The sequence below is a fragment of the Microcebus murinus genome, chromosome 1 (genome assembly GCF_040939455.1).
Source record: "Microcebus murinus isolate Inina chromosome 1, M.murinus_Inina_mat1.0, whole genome shotgun sequence".
Taxonomy (NCBI): Eukaryota; Metazoa; Chordata; class Mammalia; order Primates; family Cheirogaleidae; genus Microcebus; species Microcebus murinus.
The window spans coordinates 71,031,395-71,052,361 of NC_134104.1; the positions used below are offsets into that span (position 1 = coordinate 71,031,395).

General features: G+C 38.8%; 1 protein-coding gene across 4 annotated transcripts in view; it reads right to left on the reverse strand.

Moving 5' to 3' along the window:
* Window positions 1-18,338: 18,338 nt before the first annotated feature.
* OPA1 (OPA1 mitochondrial dynamin like GTPase) overlaps window positions 18,339-20,967 on the reverse strand; it is an 81,552-nt gene continuing 78,923 nt past the window's right edge. For all 4 annotated transcript variants that reach the window (XM_012780251.2, XM_012780249.2, XM_012780250.2 and 1 more), the window contains 2 exons: window positions 20,596-20,670; window positions 18,339-18,469 (listed from right to left, as the gene is read on the reverse strand). In XM_012780251.2, the coding sequence (XP_012635705.1) occupies window positions 20,606-20,670 (65 nt within the window). In that variant the 3' untranslated portion in view covers window positions 18,339-18,469; window positions 20,596-20,605. The remainder of the gene's footprint in view (window positions 18,470-20,595; window positions 20,671-20,967) is intronic.

Consider the following 20,967-nt stretch of genomic DNA (forward strand, 5'->3'; position numbering starts at 1 on the left):
GGGGTGTTGCAGAGGTTGATGTGAATGCAGGGGAGAAGTAGATGAAATGGAAAAGTATGATGGATGCATATAATTGTTTTTGCTCTGTGTGTGTACACACACACACACACACACACACACACACACACACACGTGCGCACGCGCTCTTTCCTTATAGGGAGTGACAGTAATTTTTTTTTTTCCCTTGACGTGAGCCATAAGTCATTTGTTTAAGGACTGGGTTTGGCAAACCAGAAGGAGCCTGGCCACAGCCTAAAGAAACTCCCTTCGCCATTTGAGGCCTCAGCTCCCCTATCTAACCCCCTCCAGCTCTGGCATGCTTTTTGCTAACTGTTTAACAACTCTCTGGAGACCCTGTCCCCCAAATCTTCACATGGACTCAGAAAAGGCTTTAGGATTGCTAAAAGGAGTGGTGGGATATGAAGCAACGAGTGCATTTAGAGGGATGTCCCCCAGCCTCCTTCTCTAAATCTGCCTGGGATGGTTTTAAGACAGAATTGGTGGGATTCAGGACCGGAACGAATCCCAGACTTGGGATGTCAGAGCTCAGGAGGGGCTTGATCAAGTTAGAGGCAGACCCACACCAGTCTGTTGCCTGGTTGTATAACCGTGGTCTACTGGACCAACACGTGTTACACTGGCTTCAAATGCAAGGTGAAATGTAAAATCCTGGGCCTTAAAACAGGCAAGACTAATCTATGGTAGAAGCCGGGCTAGTGGTCACCCTGCAGGAGGTCATACCTGGGAGGGCACACAGGTAGGTTTGTGGGATGTTGGAAATGTTCAGTTTCCTGACCTGGGCACAAGATACAAGGCTTTGGCAGTTTGAGGCAATTCATCAAGCTGTACAGGTGATGTGTGCACATTACACTTCAATACAAATATTTTTTTAAATGAAAAAATAAAGAGAAAAGAAGAGAAGCACGTGGCTTAGGCCCTGTTCAGCAGCACTCAGGACGAGCTGGAGAGGGCAGTGCATTTCAGACACCCTCAGCTGTAACCATGGGAGGGGGGAATGTTTGAGGGCCGGCCACTGGTGCATATTGGCAGAGCAAACACATGGGCCTCTGAGTACACTGTCCCTCTGTGTACACAGGGTGTTAGGCCAGGCTCCACCGAGCTGCACTTCATGGTAACAAAGACAACAATGCCTCCATCTCGTAATTGTCAATAGCATCACCGCACTCAAGTCCTTGGTCCAATATTTGAGGAGCCAGGGCAGTCACATCTACTTTGCAATATTGACTTAGATTTCTCACTTACCAGAAAAACCTGAGTGCCCAGGCCTGCCTGTTCATCCATCGTGGCCTTTGGGCAGTGCGTGTCCTTCAGCAGAATGTGTGGGGTCATGGAAAACCAACCCCTTTGGTTTTATGGCTGTTATCACTATTATCTTTCCCATGTACCCAGGGAGTCAGGCTGTGGACAGGGATCATGAATTTCCAGACTGCTGATTAAGAAGATTGCCTAAACTCCTCTCAATCCAACCTGCAAGATTTGGAGAGAAAGGAGTTGGGAAAAGTGGAGCATGGATTTCATATTTTTGGACGAAGTTTCCAGGAAATGCCAATCAGAAAGCATTTCTTCATGAAGAAAAGTTTTCTTTCTTTTCATAAGAAATAGGCTAAACCCTATTAAGGGCCAAATGTGTTAGCTTCCAGTTCAGGATTTTACTTCTCCCAATAATTTCTGAGTGAGACACTTTATTATTGACAAACACAAGAGACTGCTTTCCAGAAACTCATGTTGCCAAGGGAAACCGCTGTTCCCCCTTTGTATGCTCCAGGGCCCCATTGCCCAGCCGTGACCTGTGACCTCCTCGCTCCCCACCTCGCTGTCAGCTGGAGAAAGCGAGGGGCCAGCCTGCATCAGCTGGACAAACGAGGGCTTGGACACCGCCTTGAGGCGCTGTCTTCCACAAGGGCTGACCCCTCCTTGCAGGTGCCGTGTCCCCAGGGCAGCCTGGCTGCCCAGTCAGGTGGCAAGGCGCTTAGACATCCCAGCTCTGCCCTCTCTCTGCCTCTGGGGCCCACACATTCAGAGAGGCCTCCCATAACCATTAATTTATCCAATTTCCTGGGCCACACCATCCCCTGGGGCCCCCACTTTGGTGGGCAGTAGCGGAACAAGACTCCCTGCTGTGTCCCTTCCCTTTTAATTACACAGGGACAAGCTTCCTTGGGCTGACTTTGGGAGGCAAGCCCCAGGCCAGCCTGGCTGCCCTCCACGAAACAATGCACACATGTTCCGGAGAATTCCCTCCTCGCCTAATCCGGGCTGGGAAGAAAAGGGCTTTTCTTCTTCTTGTCAAAGGGGGTCTTCGATGCTAAGATACCATTTTGTGTCTCAAGTCATGTCACGGGACTTCTGCCTCAGCCTCACTGCCTGCTCTTTAGAAATGAAAGACACAGTCCTTGATTCACCTCAGGACAAGTGCCCCCACCCTGCCCTCCTCTGAAAATAAAAGGGGGCTGGGGGCCAAGGGAAGCGGGAAAAGCTCCCCGCTCCCACTGTTTCTTTCTCATCCTGGCAACCTCGGCTTTCTGAACTATTTGCCCAAAGGATGAGTAGGGAGGGCTGCACCTCACCTGCTGATCTCAAGGGTCATGAATATTCTTATAATCCCCTAGAAAGAAGGGCCCTTTCATTACACAAGCAGGTTCCACCTACTCCTGCCCGCTTGCCTTCCCTCTTCTCCGCTTTCCTGTTCCACAGCCTCTGGGTCCCTGCTGGCTTTTCAGCTCTTGGCATTGGCTGGGTGGAGAACCAGGTTTTCATAAGGCACTGCTATGCTGCTTTCCATTGCTAATCCATGTCCCTATTTTATAGACTAATTAAAGGAAATAACAACAAAGAAGTTATAGACATGCAACCTGCTGCTTAGAAAGGAGTTGGCTTCAGTACACAGAACAAACTTAACTATATCATTGGTAGTTGCATATGTTTAAGTCTACACTTTAGCTCATTTGACAAAAGAATTTGAGATAGCTTTTAGAAATACCCACAAAAATGCCGATGAAGAAATCAAAATTAGATGGGAAGAAAAGGTAGCAATATGAAATCAAGTCTGGGAAAAACTGAATATCATAGACATATAAATGTAAGGCTCCATATGGGAGCAAGGACAGGCTGAGAATTTGGTTTTGGGTTTCTATGCGGCCAAAGAAAAGGGAGAAAAATGGTCTATAGGAGGTAAGAGCAAATTCTCCCTGATCCTGAGTTTTGAGACACCTCTATCAACTGTGGATCTTTAAAAAAAATACCCTGGCCGGGCGCTGTGGCTCACGCCTGTAATCCTAGCTCTTGGGAGGCCGAGGCGGGCGGATTGCTCAAGGTCAGGAGTTCAAAACCAGCCTGAGCGAGACCCCGTCTCTACTATAAAAATAGAAAGAAATTAATTGGCCAACTGATATATATATAAAAAAATTAGCCGGGCATGGTGGCGCATGCCTGTAGTCCCAGCTACTCGGGAGGCTGAGGCAGAAGGATCACTCGAGCCCAGGAGTTTGAGGTTGCTGTGAGCTAGTCTGACGCCACGGCACTCACTCTAGCCTGGGCAACAAAGCGAGACTCTGTCTCAAAAAAAAAAAAAAAAAAAAAAAAAATACCCTGTGCTGCATGAAAAGTAGCATCCTTAATATCCCTGCACTAAAGATAACAGTTTCACTAAGCTGTGCTCAAATGGTTTGAAACTAGCTTCTCTGCATTCTCAAGAAAACTAAGAGACCTGTGTGGCAGTCCAGGTTTTCTTCAGAATCCGTAAGTGCAGCCCGCGGAGTCAGTGTCACACGGGTAATGCCCTTAGGGGCCTGTCCTGGACATACACTGATGCCAGGGACTTAGGCTGCGAGCTGGAATGTTCACTCTTCAAGGCCAAGATCCACAGCACCCAGCACACGCCCAGCAGCTGGAGCAGGGGGGATCCCAGAAAGGAGCTGGGCCTGGGCAGTGCCACGGCCTTAACTCCGGCCAGGCTGGGAAGCAGGGCACTCAAAGGTCCAAGTAACCCTTTGCTTAGCAGAGAACGTGGAGGAAACACCTCTGGAGAGAGAATAAGTTGATTCATGTGTCAGTGTGAGTGAGTGGACCCCGCGGGAGAGGGGCAAGATTCCGTCGGTATTTCTGATGCCATTCTTGTTTTGGGTTTAGAAACAACTATTGATGAATCTTAATTAAACCAACATAGTATCATCATAATAGCCAATAGTTTTGAACACTCACCATATGCTAGACACTTTGAAAGTGCTTTAAATATATTATTTAAATTTAACCTAAAAAACCCATGAGATAGACCACACACACACTTTTTTTTTTTTTTTAAATGAAATGAGGAAACCAAGGCTTAGAGAATTTGTCTGACACTACACAGCTAGGAAGCAGCAGTGCCAGGATTTTAACGCAGTTCTGTCTGCTTTCAGGACTCAAGGTCTTCATCAACATACCATCCTGAGAAGAAAATCAGGAGACCTGGAAGTCTTTGGTTCAGAGATCATTGCTGTAACAAACCAGCTTTGCTATGTTCTCTTTTGGGGATCCATTTTTGCCATATTTTTGAACAGGGACTGGGTGTCTAAAATCCTTTACAGCCCCAACATTCAGATAAACTTATTCATTTGACAACAATTTATTGTACCAGGCACAGTGTCGTGGGGAAATCAGATGCAGTCTCTGATCTCTCAGAATTTACAATCTAAATGGGAAGATGGACACTGGTTAAGCTACTAGAAATGTGATGTGTACTAGGACGGCACAGTTTAGGTACTCCAGGGGCATATCAAGAACTACATCAATCTGGGTCAGGGAAGAGCCCCCAAAGGAGGTAATATTTAAGCAGAGCCCTAAGGGTAATCAGCAGTTAGCTTGGCAAATGGGAGCTCAGGGGTTGAGAAGAGAATGTGCAGAAGGCCAGGGTGGCAAAGAGTACATGTAAAGACCCCAAAGCCCATGTCACTGAAGCACAGGAAGAAAGGAGGCTAGAGAAGGCAGGGGCAAGATCTCACTGGGCCCTTAAAAGCCTTGTTGGTGGACTTTGGACTTTATCATAGGACAGTGCCAATCAGTGGAAAGGTTTTAAGGAGTAGAGTAACAATCATTTGTGTACTTAAAAAAAAAAAAACAATCAAAAAACCGGTGTGGCTGTAGAGCAGACAGTAGGCTGGAGGGAAGCAAGAAAGAAACGAGATAGGCTCTGTAGATGGTGGCTTAAGGCCAGGAGAGAGACAGTGGGGATGGAGAGGCACGGGTGGATTTGAGATGCTCAGGGGTCTGACAGGCCTTGGTGGATGGTTTGATGTGGACACTGAGGGAGGCGGAAGAGTCAAGGATGCCTCCTAGTTTTTGGCTTGAGTAAAAAGGTAAATGCTATTTCCATTGAGTAAAACAGGGCAGAGTGGACTGAGTGCATGCTAGTGAGGATGATGATAGGTTTAGTTATCTTTGAAAAATCCAGGAGGTAATGTTGAATATGCTTGGGAATCACTGGTAACTAAGTGACGGCTGAAGCTATGGGAGTGGATGAAATCTAGGGAGAGAATAAAGATCGGGAGAGGGCCGGGACAGCACACAGCATTACACTTAATGACTGAGTAGAGGAAGAGGTGGCAAGAGAGATTTAATAAATGGCCAGAAAGGTAGGAGGAAAATCAGAATCATGTGCTGTAATGGAAGCCAAGAGACACAAGTATGTCAAAGGAGTGCAGAATGCAGTGACTGGGTCAAGTGAGATGTGGCTTGAACGCCGTCCAATAGCTGCAACGACACAGACACCATCAGTGTGCGTAGGGAGAGCAGGTCTGGTGTGGTACAGGTGATTTCAACATGAAACCCACACACCAGGGGTCACTGACATTTAAAAGCCTAGTTTCTGGCACTTGCCATTTATATAAAATATATCCTGATTTCAGGTAAAGAAACCAAGAGGTAATTCTCAAGGGGGTGCAGAGCTTTGGATATTTTAAACAAACGGTCTGATCCAATAGCTAAGACACAGAGTACAGAGAATTGATTGCCAAATTTTTAATTCTTAAAAATTATTGGGCTCTCCAAGAGTTTTTGCTTATGTAGATTATGTTCTATTGATATTTATTTTATTAGAAATTAAAACCAAGAAATATTTAAAATATTTACTCATTTATTTAAAAATAAAACAATTACATGTTAACATAAATAACATTTCTTATGAAAAACAAATGTAGTAAGAGTAGCACTGCTTTTCATTTTTGCAATTCTCTTTAATGTATGGCTTGATAGAAGATACCAGGATTCTCATATCTCCTTCCGTTTTCAATCTATTGTGTCAAGTTATTTTGGTTGAAATATACGAGAAAACCTGGCCTCACAGAATTATGTAATTAGAAAATGAGAATTTAATAGCCTTTTCAGGTAATTGTGAATCTTTGACACTGTACCAACACTTGACAAAGGTTAGGTGTATTGGGGAATCTGAAATCGTATCAATGGACTTCTTTATTCTGTGACTTAAAACCACTGGTCTACCTCCCACTTTGTAGGTAGCTTGACTCATGCCTAATTTGGTACCATCATGCATTAGCTATCCGAAAAACATGGGTTCTCTTGGTTATGTAGATCTCCAACTGTTGACACATGCACTTTATAATATCAAAAAATTACATTCATTAATAGCACCACCTATCCCATCAGAAATATATATACTGAGAAGCTGTCAAACTCATGATGGCAGATACAAGTTTTTCAAAATTCTCATTTTTGCTTAAATGTTTAAGTTTTATCACTGGCAACAAATACAAAAGAGTTGTTTTCCTTGAAGTGGCAGGCTTGCTCTGCTTATTTTTGAGAAAACGTCTGCCAGATGCCCAAATCTGAATTACCATAGTTTGTCATTGTTTTAAGCAAAATGTTGTTCCTTGAAAAAAGTGGTAGTTCAGGTCACAAATCAGACAATTATACAAGTGTTTTTCAAGCTCACCATCATTCTTTGTATGCAAGTGTTTTATGTAAACCTCTCAATCTGTCACATATATTTTTTAGATTATAAGTACATGGCGATGAAGATGAAATAATGCCTCTTAGTATAGGTTGGTGCCATTGCCTTGATTGATGCCAGGGCTCCAGTGTTACCCATCATTGTTTTTGCACAACCAGTGAATGTCAATATGATGGAAAGGGCAAATAAAATATTAGTATTATTATAAAAATCATGTTGACCTTGGGGACCACTGAAAGGATCCTGAGTATCCCCAGGGGTCCAGAGGCCACTCTCTATCAATGCTGGGACAGAGGAACAGTTGACATCTAAGAAGGCAGTTTACTTATGAAGAAACTCTACAGATGCCAAAAAAGAAAAGGCAATGATTTTTTTTTTAGAAAGCATTTTATATCTTGAGCACAGCTCTGACAGCAAAAGGAATTATAAATGCATCCTGTGTTGCAATAAATATTTCAGAAATTTAGTGCCAGAACCAAACTATTTAAGGTTAAATGCTTAAAATAAGAAAATTTCTATTCATTTCATCACTACCTTTTTGACATATTTTAAAGATTAAATGAGAAAATAACTTTGAAGCCTATATGCCAATTAAGGACAGTTTTGTATAAAAACAGAATTAAAGTATTCACAAATGTCAGCATTAGAAGGACTTTTAACGAACATCCAATCAAACTCTTATTTTATCAGTGGGGATATACAGCTGTCTGGAGATAGATTTTAGTCAAATGGTGGGTTACATTTTCGATCCTTTGTTCTGGCAAGAGTGCCAAGGTGGCCCAGGAGAGACGAAGATGAAGGCCTGTGGCAATAATGGAGACGAGACATGTGGGCCATCTGACTTGCACAGAGAAGTAGGACAGGAAGGAGTGGATGGGTATAAGAGATACTAAGATAAAAACTATATAAGTTGGTAATTGGGTCTGTTGATTGTACTGGGGAGAGGGAGATTCCTAGGTTTCTGTCTTGTGCAGATAGTACACAGTACCTGGCACCAGAATAGTGACATGTGGAAAAGAGACAGGTTTTACGGTGAAAGCCTTAGTTGCATTTTGGATAAGCACAGAATGTCTGTGGGACATGTAAGTAGACATCTGGAGATACGGGTTTGGAGCATGGAGAGGACTCGGATGGAGCAAGAGAGGTGAGAATCCTATCTCAGACAGGGAGCTCATCAGCCAGGGAGAATGTGTGGTTGAGAAAAGCAGAATGCTGAAGGAATGAAAACCGTTAGGAAGGCCTCCAAGCAGTACTGAAAATCAGCAGCCATTTTGTTACGAGAAGGAAAACCAGGAGAAAGTGGTGGCACAGAAGCCCAAGCAGGAAGAGGTTACAGAGATGGAGAGGGAGGGGGAGAGAGTGAATGTATGTCACAAAGTACTAAACGTCACAGAAGGAGAAGGGGAGGGAAAGGAAGAGAGAGGATAACTGGGATCTCAAGGGACCAAGTAGAATAACAAGTGTCTGGGGGAATTAGCCACAAAGGTCACCGGTGCCCTTAGTGAGGGGCAGCTGGCAACGTGGCGGTGGTGGTGCCGCTGGTAAAAGAAAATGCCAGCTTGGAGGGAGCTGAAGAAGGAAAGGGGGATGACTTCTCTTTAGGAGAGCTTGGCTGTGAATTAAAGGAAAGACAGTACAGTTTACAGATATACAGACGGTCCTTGACTTGCATTTTTCGATTTTACTATGGTGGGAAAAGTAGAAACTGTACTTTGAATACCCATACACGATTGTTTTTCCACTTTCGGTACAGTTTTTGATAAATTACATGAAATATTCAACACTTTATCATAAAATAGGCTTTGTGTTGGGTGACTTTGCTCAACTGTAGGCTAATGGAAGTGTTCTGAGCACTTTTAAGGTAGGCCAGGCTAGATATTTTCAACTTGTGATGGGTTTCTTGGGATGTAATCCTATCATAAATCAAGAAGCATCTGTATAGGGCTTACAGAAGATGCCAACTTATTTCTAGATGCTGGGATTCCAGGACATTTAAAAAAAAATCATTTGCCTTATTCCTAGGTTACTCTATCAAGCATATCCAGGACACAGTAAATTTAAGTAATGGTATAAAATAAGAATGAAGAAAAGCCTGTCCAAATCAGAAAAATACAAAATTAGATAATGCAACAACCATATTGAGTACTCTAAATGCCAAAAAGAAAATAAGAAAAATGCAGGCCCTGGTACCAGGACTATTAGTAAATAAGAAGCCAATCTCTTTCGCTGTTTAGCCATGAACAGAAGCATTCACACACCTCACATTGTGCCCTCTCTCAAGGTTAAGGGGTCCCTTTCGATACCCATCAACAGTTTCTTTCAAAACTACTTTGGTTTTAGGCCTCCTTGCCCTTCCCTGTTCCAATGAAGATTAACTTGTGCTCATACCCTTTCCCCCCAATAGCGAGGATGTAAGCAGTCAGGGACCAGGACTAGGGTTTGGTAAGGTGTGCCAATGAGCCAGCAAAGATGCTTCTGTTTCAAACATTCCTGTTGAAGAAGGAACTATCTAGTTTATAGCTCCCACATACCTGCTTTCTGAACCCACAAAACCCCTCAAACTTCTTTGATATCCTTTGCCAACAGTGGCTTCTTCCTCTTTGCTAGACATTTATAGTCAAGAAACAGTTTTATTATAGCACAATGGTTATATGCAGATTTGGAACCAGATTTCCAAGGTACAAATCCCAGTTTTGCCACTTATAAGTTAAGTAAACTTGACACCTTAAACAAAGCAAAAGCTTCATTTTTTTAAAAACTGTAATATAGGGAAAGTAACAGTACATATCTCGCAGTCTTGTGGGAATTAACGGCATTCATGTGGGTTATGAGCTTACAACAGTATCTGACACATAATAGTAAGCATTCTGTAAATGTTAGCTACCATTATTTAGAAGGATTCAAGAGAGAAATACCTTATAACTGCTTTGGTGGCAAATATTACAATGCTTTTAACTAAAAGATAATGTGATCTAGAAAATGCCTTGACTTGGACCAGGAGGTATATTTTCCCTTATCAATAGTAAAGATGGTTTTGGGAGAACATCTTGAGATGTCAAGTTTAACCAATGGCAGAAACTTACAGGCTATCTGGGCTGGAAGAAACCTTTGGGACTATCCAGCTCGCTGTCTTTTCATACATCAGGTCCAGAGGGGAAGGTGGCTCTACTAAGGTCACTATCAGTGGAGCATGACTAGAAGGCCTATCTCTTTGGCTTCATGGTCCTGCACTATGCTCTTGTTCTTGAGACACAGACCCAAATTTGGACTCTGTATGTGTCATTGCCTTCCCTTCTCAGCAGTGGCCTTCTTTCCTAATATAATTTTCTCCAAATAGGTTTGATTTTTCTGAAAGCAGAGATGAACTCTTTCTCATGAATCCTGGATATCACACACACACCCACACACACACCCCGAGTCTCTTTTATGAGAAAGCACCATGTAGTTAGTGAGATTTTATTTAAAGCTGTGTAGCATATACAAAATAATTATTAAAATTCTGGGCTACCTCTTCCTTAGTAAACCTTAAAGTTTGCTGATAACATTAAGAATGAAAATGTACAAAATTGGCATGACAAGTACCATTTTCCCCTGCTGAAGCTCATCAGTGTGCCTTTCAGAACTTGCAAAAGTTTGACGTTTTTATATAAATATGTATGCCTTATTCAATCAGGGTTTTAACTTAGCATTTCACTTATTCATTGTGCTCAAAGTAGTGCACACAGGTATCTCTTTATGAATACATACACTTTTTTGCCAACTGACTCATGACATGGAAAGGAAATGCCACTCCAGGATGGTTGAAAAGGTAAGGGAAGAAAACTATTAGTATGGTTCCTGCTCTTTTCCTGGGCTCTGCAGTCAAACCTACATGGGATCCCATAAAGCCTTTGTCAACTGTCAACTAGCCAGCTGTATGTAGAACTTCAGGCAACCTCTCTGAGCCACAGTCAACTTTTTGGTAAAATGATGATAATGCCTACCTTAGGAAGTTGTAAGAATCAGTAAGGTAATGTATTTAAAAGTAACATATGCTTGCAATAAGGTAGGCATTTAGTAAATCAGAATTTCCCTCCAGTCTAGCCTCATAATAAATAAACTGAAGCAACTAAGAAAATCTATACATCTCTAAAAAAGATCAGAAGTCATGTTAGTTTCAGAAGGCCTTAGAAGTATTATTACCCAAATCCACTGAAGCCAGAAATTAACATAAAGTGGTAGTTTAAATCACAGGTCTCAAATAGTGACTCATGAGTGGGCAGCACAGTAGTTGCAGATGTTTTTGTTTGACTCACACAAATATTTAAGGCTTTCAAAATTAGCTTGTAACATTTAAAAATAGAGAGGTTTCCTATGAATATCTAGATCCCCAACTTCTTTTACAAAATGCCTGGCTTTAGAGGTACTGAATTTGTGGTCCTGGATCTAAATCTTCATGGAACAGAAACAACACTTGTCTGCAGTTCAGGAGAAAGACTTCCTAGCTCTAATACTAGTTAAGCAAACTGCTTCTTCTTCTTTCTGGGCCTCTTTTCTTTTTTTTTTTCCCCAAAATAAAAGATATCACTTTTAGAACTGTAGTTCATTTTTTAGGTAAATAAAGTAAACATGAGGGTTAAAAAATGATGTAACTTCTAGAAATCACAACATACTCTATACAGTTAGCCGGGTAGAAGGCTTTCGAAATATTTCACAATATATAAATATTGGTTGCACAAAAGGTTATCCAAACTATAGGTGTCAGTATAGAAGCCATGATGGTTCAGAAAGGGAAAAACACTTTTAAAATGAAGAAACTATGTTTGAATACACAGAAAGGTTTAAACTTTCCACTAGTAGATGCTGAACATGCAGATGTGCTACATATCCATCTGCTCTAGAAAGTTCCTATTTCCATATTCTCATCTTGTAGTTTTGAGGAGGGTGAGCATGCCACGCCTCATCCGTGGAGGCTTTCTGCTTGGCTAGCTTCAGACAAAGTTACCATTAACTCCCCAACCTGCGAGAAAATGATTTGACACAAAGGATTCCAAAATGTCCTTCTCTCCCCCTACAAGCCTGCAAACAAATGGTACAGGAATGAGGTCAGAAAGGAATCCCCCGCCTACCAGGCCGCTGAATTCATTTACCTACCTCAGAGCCCATTCAGAGGAAGGGGTGGGACAGGGAACAAGAGATGCTTGGAGGCCAAGTGGAGTTTGGGGGTCGAGCGCTACATTACAAGATTTGACAGGCCTTTGCCAGCCTTCAGCTTCTTTGTGTCTCTCACATAATAGAGAAACACAAACTGAGCAGCACACGATCTGTGGTTACACCCTTGGATAGAGCACACTCTTTGCAAATGCTAATAGTATTGTAGCATCCTGTCACCCGGTAACACAAAAAAGGATGTTGATTTTCACATGAACCAGAACAGGCCCATTGTACACAAGTTTGTGACCAACTTGTAGTATCTGCACATCAAAAGCCCAGCCAATCATAGAGTACGCAGCTGGCGAAACGCACCAACGGGGGGCGCCCAACAGGGAGAAATCCAGGTCCAAATGCCTTGTTCCACCAAGAGGATAACAAAACATTGTGCTTTTGACATGAATAAAATTACCCTCTCACAATCTTGATTCAGCTATGACCACAGCAATTAATACTATTAGCAAGAATGTAAATGTCTCAGATATTTAGAAAGAGAAATCTAAATGTATGAAAATGGGAGTGGCTTTGTGCTTCTGCTGAGAGCCTCTGTAATGGTAGCGGCAGCGAATGGCAGAGATGTCCATTAAGCATTCATACTAGGGAAGCTCTGATACGTGAAAAGATAAACTCATATGAATTTTGGCAGGAAAGCATCTATTTCCATCCTAGTGGCCTTGGGAAACCAGACACATCTCAAGGCAAGAGAATTAGAGGAAGAATATACATAAGATTCCTGAAAATAAATTTAGTTGAAATTATAAAGCCTTCTGCTAATAGCTTTCCTTTCAAAAGTGTTATATTTATTAGAAACCAAACACAGCCAAAAGTAGTAATCTGGGAAAATAAAATATTAAGTTTTAAAAATTAAAAAGGAGTTTAAATTTTTAAATTTTAAAATTTTAAAAGAAGTAAAAGTAATTCTGAATCTTAATAGTTGGGTTAAGTCAAAAAGATTTAGAGAAACTGCATATGAAAGATTAACATGATTAACATGCTGAGGAGAAATTGCAAGGAACTCACTTTTTACTCCTAAAGGCTGGGGTAGACATGAAATTAGGATCTCCTGAATCTCAGGATTGTCTTATCCACCAGGGCCTCAGAGGGAACCACATATTTTTACTGATAATTCCGTTCTCTGTAATGCAACAACCTTGTACGGTTAGGGAAAACCATCCAGGGCCATTTCTATAATAAAATAAGTTAGCTCATTTTGCACTTGCTAAGTATATCATGTACCCAACGTGCTCCTAGTATCATAAATATGTTAATTTTCCTAAAAGTATTTTTGAGAGGGATTATATCTTGGAAAGTATATAGGCTTGTTTTCACAGACTTGTTTTCACATTTCAATTTTGCTACTCACTAGACTGATCTTGACAAGATACTTACAATTTTTCTGAGCCTATTTCCTCATATACAAAATGGAAATACTATTGTCTATGACAATGGATGCAAAACAAAAGATATACGGGTTTCTTTGTTCTGGATTCAAGTTTTCTTCTTAACTTCAAAATTTAAAAGAAAAACCAAAAATGTTTCATGAGACCAATCCTTGGCAAGGTAGGATACTGACCATTAAAAAGGCTTCAGGAGATTTTCTAGATGGATCCCAAAATGCTAATGGCCAGCTGTAGTACACTTCTTTGCAATGTTCTGAGTCCTACGAAGACTTCATAATAGGCTTTTAGTAAGCATGTGTTAATATTTCTGGAATGACTGCAAACTTAGGTATCTTTCTGCTCCCTTCCTCTCAATACACATCAGGCACTTCTTGGTCCTATTAGTGTTGCTCAAGGTAGTGGGGACACATGTACACTATTGTCACCGAGTATGTACTGTGTTCTTAAGGTATCAGTAAGGTGATTTCTGGTTTTCACTATATGTAAGTTAACTGTAGAAAAATTATATATATTTGCCATGCAAGAGGACTGGCTGTGTACCACCTTGGAGAGTCATGGCAAATGTGAAAACTTTTGATTTATGCCCTCTAGACAAATACATTTCTTAAAGGAGAAATAGTAAGCATTGCATTTTGTTAATGATGCCGTGCTATTTGCATTAAGATGTATGGAAAAGAGTGATTAACAACAAAAGTAGAATATAAACTAAGGGAGCAAAAAATGATTAAATTCATTCATTCCTTCAGTTGAGAGGTAAATTAATTTCACTATTTCCTGGCAGCTGAAGCAAAGAAACTGTAAGGTTTGAATTCTCATTGTAGGAAGGAAAGCAGTATATACATTTGTCCGGAAGGAAAACTTTGCTGGTACACAATTATCTAGTAATCCTTGCTTTAATAAACTTAAGTATTAGTAGAGACATGTCATTAGGATAGACTTCTGCAAAAGATATTGTGTATCTTCCATTTGTCCATGAAAAAGCCAACAACATAATATTAGGTAAAGAAGTAGGTAAGGCCGGGCGCCGTGGCTCACTCCTGTAATCCTAGCACTGGGAGGCCGAGGCGGGCGGATTGCTCGAGGTCAGGAGTTCAAAACCAGCCTGAGCAAGACCCCGTCTCTACCAAAATATAGAAAGAAATTAATTGACCAACTAAAAATATATATACAAAAAAAATTAGCCGGGCATGGTGGCACATGCCTGTAGTCCCAGCTACTCAGGAGGCTGAGGCAGTAGGATCGCTGAGCCCAGGAGACTGAAGTTGCTGTGAGCCAGGCTGACGCCACGGCACTCACTCTAGCCTGGGCAAGAAAGTGAAAGAAAGAAGTAGGTAAGCAGTAGCGCAGGCAGTGTGGCTTTCTGATGATTTGGCCTAATTCTCAGATATACTTAGCAAAGCAAAAAGATAAGAGTTAACCTATTCCTTACATATTGTCTCACAAATATCAGAGGTCTCAAGAGCTTTTGGCAAGTGTTAGATCATGTAAACCATGACCATATTTTCTGACAAGTGGATAAAATTCTAATTTCCATGTTGTTGCCCTGTAATTTAATAACTATTAGTAAGTGATCTTAAAAGTTCCTTCCAGTCCTAAGACTTAGTTATAACTTTTTAGTAAGCCTCATATATGACTAAACACATTAGTAGCATTAATGAAAATGATGGCCTTGGCAGCAAAGTGCAATCAGAAAACATTTTTTATATATTTTACCAAAGAAAATACCAAAATGTTTTGACAAGTGTCAGGATATGAAAAAAAGCATTGGTTGACCACGAATTACAACTGTGAAATGCAAGGCATGTGAAATTCAAGCATTCAGATAAGAGCCACATTAAGAGCTTATTAGACCATGAGTGTGGTTATACTGTGGGGTCAAATAATGACCTTAGGTACACAGGTTTCTTCCTCTCTCCCTCATTAAAACAGAGAAAATTTAAGAGATGCTCTCCAGTAATAGAATTATAATGTGATTTAAATATTTTTTAATTACTCATCTACACAAATGACCTTAGATCAAGCACAGGCAAAATATAAGTTGCAGTAATATCTACATGTAGTGTGAAAGTTTTTTTTAATACAAAGTTCATTCACAGTGCACAAGTGAAAACAAGTTTTAAATATTTAAATAACACATAGCCATGATCATTCAAAACGAAAGCATATTTTAAAGCACATTTCCATACTGATAAAGTGTCTGAAACTATAACACATACCAGCTTAGAGAACTGAGATAAAAACCATTACTTTGATCCCCTTCATTCAAAAGCAAAAATACCATATTCTTTCTCAGATAAATACATCTGAAATAAGTAAATGCAAAATTATTAACTAGTTAAAGAATTTATCTTTTAAACCTATACTCTCTTAACATTTGTAAAATTCCTAAATTGTGAGGTTAGGAAACACCACTCCCAGCAATGCTCCCTACTTATTTATACACTATTCATTTGCATTTACTTGGAGGCTAAATAATTTGTAGGAAGGAGTCCATCAGGATAAAGCCTGGAAAATAGTGATAATACAAACAACAGACAGTATAATTGAACTGCTAGAAAGGGTGACTGCTCCTTTTGGAATTATAGCATAGTTGGTTAAACTGTGAAGCAGCAAGAACCACTTATTTCCTATTGTGCATTGCCTACATATACTGTTTTTTTTTTAATTTTGGATATAATCTATTTACAATTGCTCAATCTTCCATAGAGAGTTTTGTCCACTCCAGTCTTTGCAAATTCTAACATGAAAAACAAATGATTTCTTGTCTAGTTAGAATTTAACTTCTATATATCGAATATCTGAAATTGCTTTTTTGTTTAAATTTGAATCATTTCTAATTTTTGAACTACAGACACAACACACAGGGCTTACTGTTGAGATTGAATTTTATTTTCCTTTCAATAACATCTGCATTTAATAAATACCTAGCTTTCAAGAAAAAAAAAAGCATGCTTAGTATGAGATCAGTTAAAAAGAAAAAAAAAACCCATGAAAGGAGCCATATTACTGAGGGGGATGGGGAGAACATCAGGACCCTTGTACAAGATTTTTAATAATATTAATTTTTACCATCTATTTATATAAGTTACAATACTGATCTCCTCAAAGAAATGAAGATCCTCCTTCTCCTCTTTTTAAAATTGAGACAAAGAGGTGTGATAACAGTACTGACTAATCCTTGGGAGACATCTGTAGAAAAACAGCTGTGGACATTTTCTTTTATAGTTCACAGGAATAGTCTGATTTCTTTTTTTCTTTAGAAATAGATGCATAGTTGTAAAGGTTATGTTTTACAACTGCAAAAATGTTCATTAACATGCATAATGTCTGCTATCAATGAGGGGGTTTCCCTACCTGCCAGCGCTGCTTTAGAAGGGTTTAACCTGTGAGGTCACCTCCTAGTCTTTGTATAGAACATTATGGAGCTCGATTCCCTTTCTGTTCATAACTGTCCCTAGACCTGAAAGAAATATAAAAGGTTCTTGACTACTATCTACCAAATAATGTATACTGCTACTAGCTGCTTAAAAGTGGATCTACTTTTCTTATCAAACAGTATAAAACAAATATTACCTGTGAGATATTGTGTGATATTCTCCAACTTTACTTACATATCAAGTGTTAGATCTTGAGGGGTCACAATAAAGAATGTATTGATGTAAAAAAAAGGGAGGGGACAGTAAGGGCATTGTTATCAAAAAACAATTCCGAGAATACTATAAAATTATGTAAACTGTAAAATAAAAACTGTCACAACTGTCACACAATGGGCATTTTTGTTAATAAAGGCTTAATGAAAAGGCAGCAAATGAGATAGACATCTTAAGTAAAAAACGGCATGTTTTTTGTTTTAACCTCCATTAGCCAATTAAAAAATGTTTATATAAAACACATGAGAGTATTATTGTAATTGAACTGCAATAAATTAAACTTAAAATTTTTTCTTTATTCAGCTAAGAGGAGGATGGTAAACATTATTCTAATTGTTGAAATAATTTTTATTTAAAATAGTCTTATGAAAGAAGCCTTTTCCTGATGCCTAGTTGAGATGTTTGACAATATTTTAAATGAAATCAGTCAACTGATTATCTTTAATCTTCCCCATCCTGTGTCATAATCCAATGGCTTTGTCAACAGGAAAAAAAAAACCCACTGTTAACAGAAAGCCTAACTTAAGTATACAACATCAAAAATGAATTAATTTCAAATGGATACAGAGAGTACAAAAACAATAACTGAATCAAATAGGTAACCTGCCACTGACTTAGCTTCCAAGGCAAATTTCTAAGCTGTTAATAAGGGCTTGAAATTTCTTTCACTAAGTGTACACTGAATTGTTATAATCCAAATTAACCTATGTGAGGGGTTCTTCTGTTAACCAGTTTTCTTTCACGTGGGGAATATAAATTGAATTATCATGGCCAAATAGTTCTGGATATAAAATATTACAGATACAGACAATGACTTAGTGGTTAACTATCATTTTATATACAACTGATAACTTTAAAAAAAAGTGCTATAAGTTTCATTTCAAGACACCTAGCATTGTATTTCTGGAAAAGAAACTGACATTGAGTAACATCATTTAATGAATTAAACTAGTGCCACCACAAATAAGACAACAAGCAGAGAGCAAGTTTATCTTCAAGGACCGAACCTAATGGCCATACCAATTATATTATCCTACTTTGTCACCTCAGTACAAAATAGGATGTTAATGCCATTACCACTGTTCTTCCATTCAAAAGGCAGCTGATGGTCAAAGTGCCTGTAACACACATCAATTATTTTTATCCCATGACTTTATTGTATGTTTGGAAAGGTGGAAGAGCAGAAGAGAAAGAGGCAGGACAAAAGACTTTAAAATTTTCTTTCTTCAGATGTATGCACAGGCGATTATATTATGAGTAGGATTCTGTAAAAATAAACCCATTTGATAAATTTAGGTCTGGGGAGACAAATGTAAAATTTCTAAACAAACTTCATTACTACATGATTACAAAAATATTGAAAGTTTAATTGCCTAAATTTTCTAGTTTTATTAACATTATTTAGAATACCATCTATCATAACAATATTAGCATAATTTTATCAAACATCAATAAAAATATACTGGAATTCATTTCTTATAGAAAAAGAGTTAAAAACATATATTAAAATTAATTGGTAGAGAAGAATCTCTACATGGCTATGTAGGGTATAAACAGCTTCAGCAAATGTTAGAATTACAATGACTTAGGAACTCCACAGATGTTAAAACTATAATTGAGAAACTATTTGTTAGAATGCTTGGTAACTTTTATAAAATGGTCAGAATGAAGCAAGGATACCATTCTGCCAGATTTATTATTTTAAATGAATCTGCAGGGTACAAAATAGATCTGTCCAATTCATAGATATTCTGTAACAGTTTACAGAGTCATAAGTCACAAAGGTTGGGAAAGGCCTTAGAGACTGATGGGTAGGAAACAAGAAAAATGGGGATGGTTTCCTACTCTAGGGACCTCTCTCTCTGTGCACAAATATCACTACAACCTGGCTCTTACGACTGCCCTGACCTGCTCTTGGCAGAGACACTCTGGCAGGAAAAAGGCAAGTTCCTAGCAGCAAATGGCAACCCTAGATGTCACACTGTTCCGTTTAGGGGAGAGACACTACTATGTAAAACAATGACTGGCTTTGGACTTCCTCATTTCATTAATAAACCAGAAATATAGCTTATGGGGTTTCTGTGGCTTTCATGGTTTTCTCCCAAAGGCCACATGGATAAACAAAACTATGATGTCATTAATGGTGCTAAAAAGGAGAACCAACCAAATCAAGATAGTACTAAAAATGTTCATCTCTAATAGTAACTATTCATAGTAACTACCATGACTAGGATGATACTGTAAACACTTTATGGCTGTAATAACACACTGAAGATGTAGAAAACATTTACAAACCCAGACACTTAAAAAAACACCAAAATTATTTTTGGCTTATGTTAAAGATGATTATGTATTTTTGTATACTTCTACATATCTGTTTTAATTTATGAAAGAAATAAATGAAACAAAGTAACAAAGCTTTATCCTAAAGTTTCCTAACTCCTTCCTTTCTCCTTCATTGCTGGGGTACTGTTCTGAATGATGTACCATCTGAGCTGTGCTTCCCTTTCCAGCATGCTTTCCCAAATATGTTTCCCCTGTAAAAGAGGAGAATAGGTAGTTTGGCTTAAGACCCTTTTCTGAACTGAACTGAGGGCGGATAGGGCGGAAACCTTTCACATTTCTACTCCTTCCATTTCTGACCCCGCTGCAGTTGCCTGTAGGGTAAGGCTCACAGATAAAAGTTATGAAATATTTGAAATAATGGCTTAATTATAGCCTTTTCTTTTTCTGAACTTCTTAAATGAATGACTTACTGATTTTAACTCTTCAGTGATAATTAACAATTGATTATGCTACTTAACGGAAGTCCTTAAACATATAATATTTTATTATGAACATGCTTAATAATGTCAGACTATAGAATCAGACAGAAACATCCTACATTAAATACTAAATTCTATGGCTATATAAATTAAGCAGAAAAAGGCTTATCTAAATGTTTTTAATAAAAAGAGAATAAGATTAAGAACAATCTTATTCTTATTAAAATTTTTAGTCAAGCCAAATAAAAAGCTTTGCAAGTTGAATATTTAACATGCACATAATTATTCACAGACTATGAACAATGAGGAAAAAAATGACAACTGCAGTTCAATTCTTTACATACAGAAAATATCTGTCATCTGCATATAATGTCTTAGCTCTCTGTTCTTTGTTCTGTTCAAAATGAGTTCTAGAGGATATTTTTAATTCAGTCATAAGGCGATCAAGTTATCCAAATAAATATTATACAAATGAAATTCAGAAGCTAGCTTCAAAGTTCATGCCATTAAAATTATTACATCATAAGAAGCAAACAGATATAAGTCAAGCAGTAATAAATGATTAAGTTTAAAATATAAATTTTGCATTTAGTCAGCACCAATGAAGTAACAGACTTTTTACTCACATAATACAATTTATTTCTCCTGATGAAGAGCTTCAATGAAAGCATCAAGTTTTTCTTGAATTTCTCTAACTTTCTCTGTGCAGATAAAAAGAGATGATAAATTTTTTAAAAAATTGTTTTTCAAATATATCACAAGTCATAGGAGATAATTATTTATTAACTGGTCTGGTATATTTCTTTAACTATTTGGGGAAAAGGGAAAAAAATCAGAATCTCATCATACCACTTTATATCCAAATAAAGTCCAGATGGATTATAGTAGTAGCTCTTAGCCATTTTTTGAGAGGAGAAGAGGGAGAGATCTGTGACAGATCCTTTTAGAATCTAATAAAAGATATGGTTTCTTACATAGAAATATGCACTTACAGACAT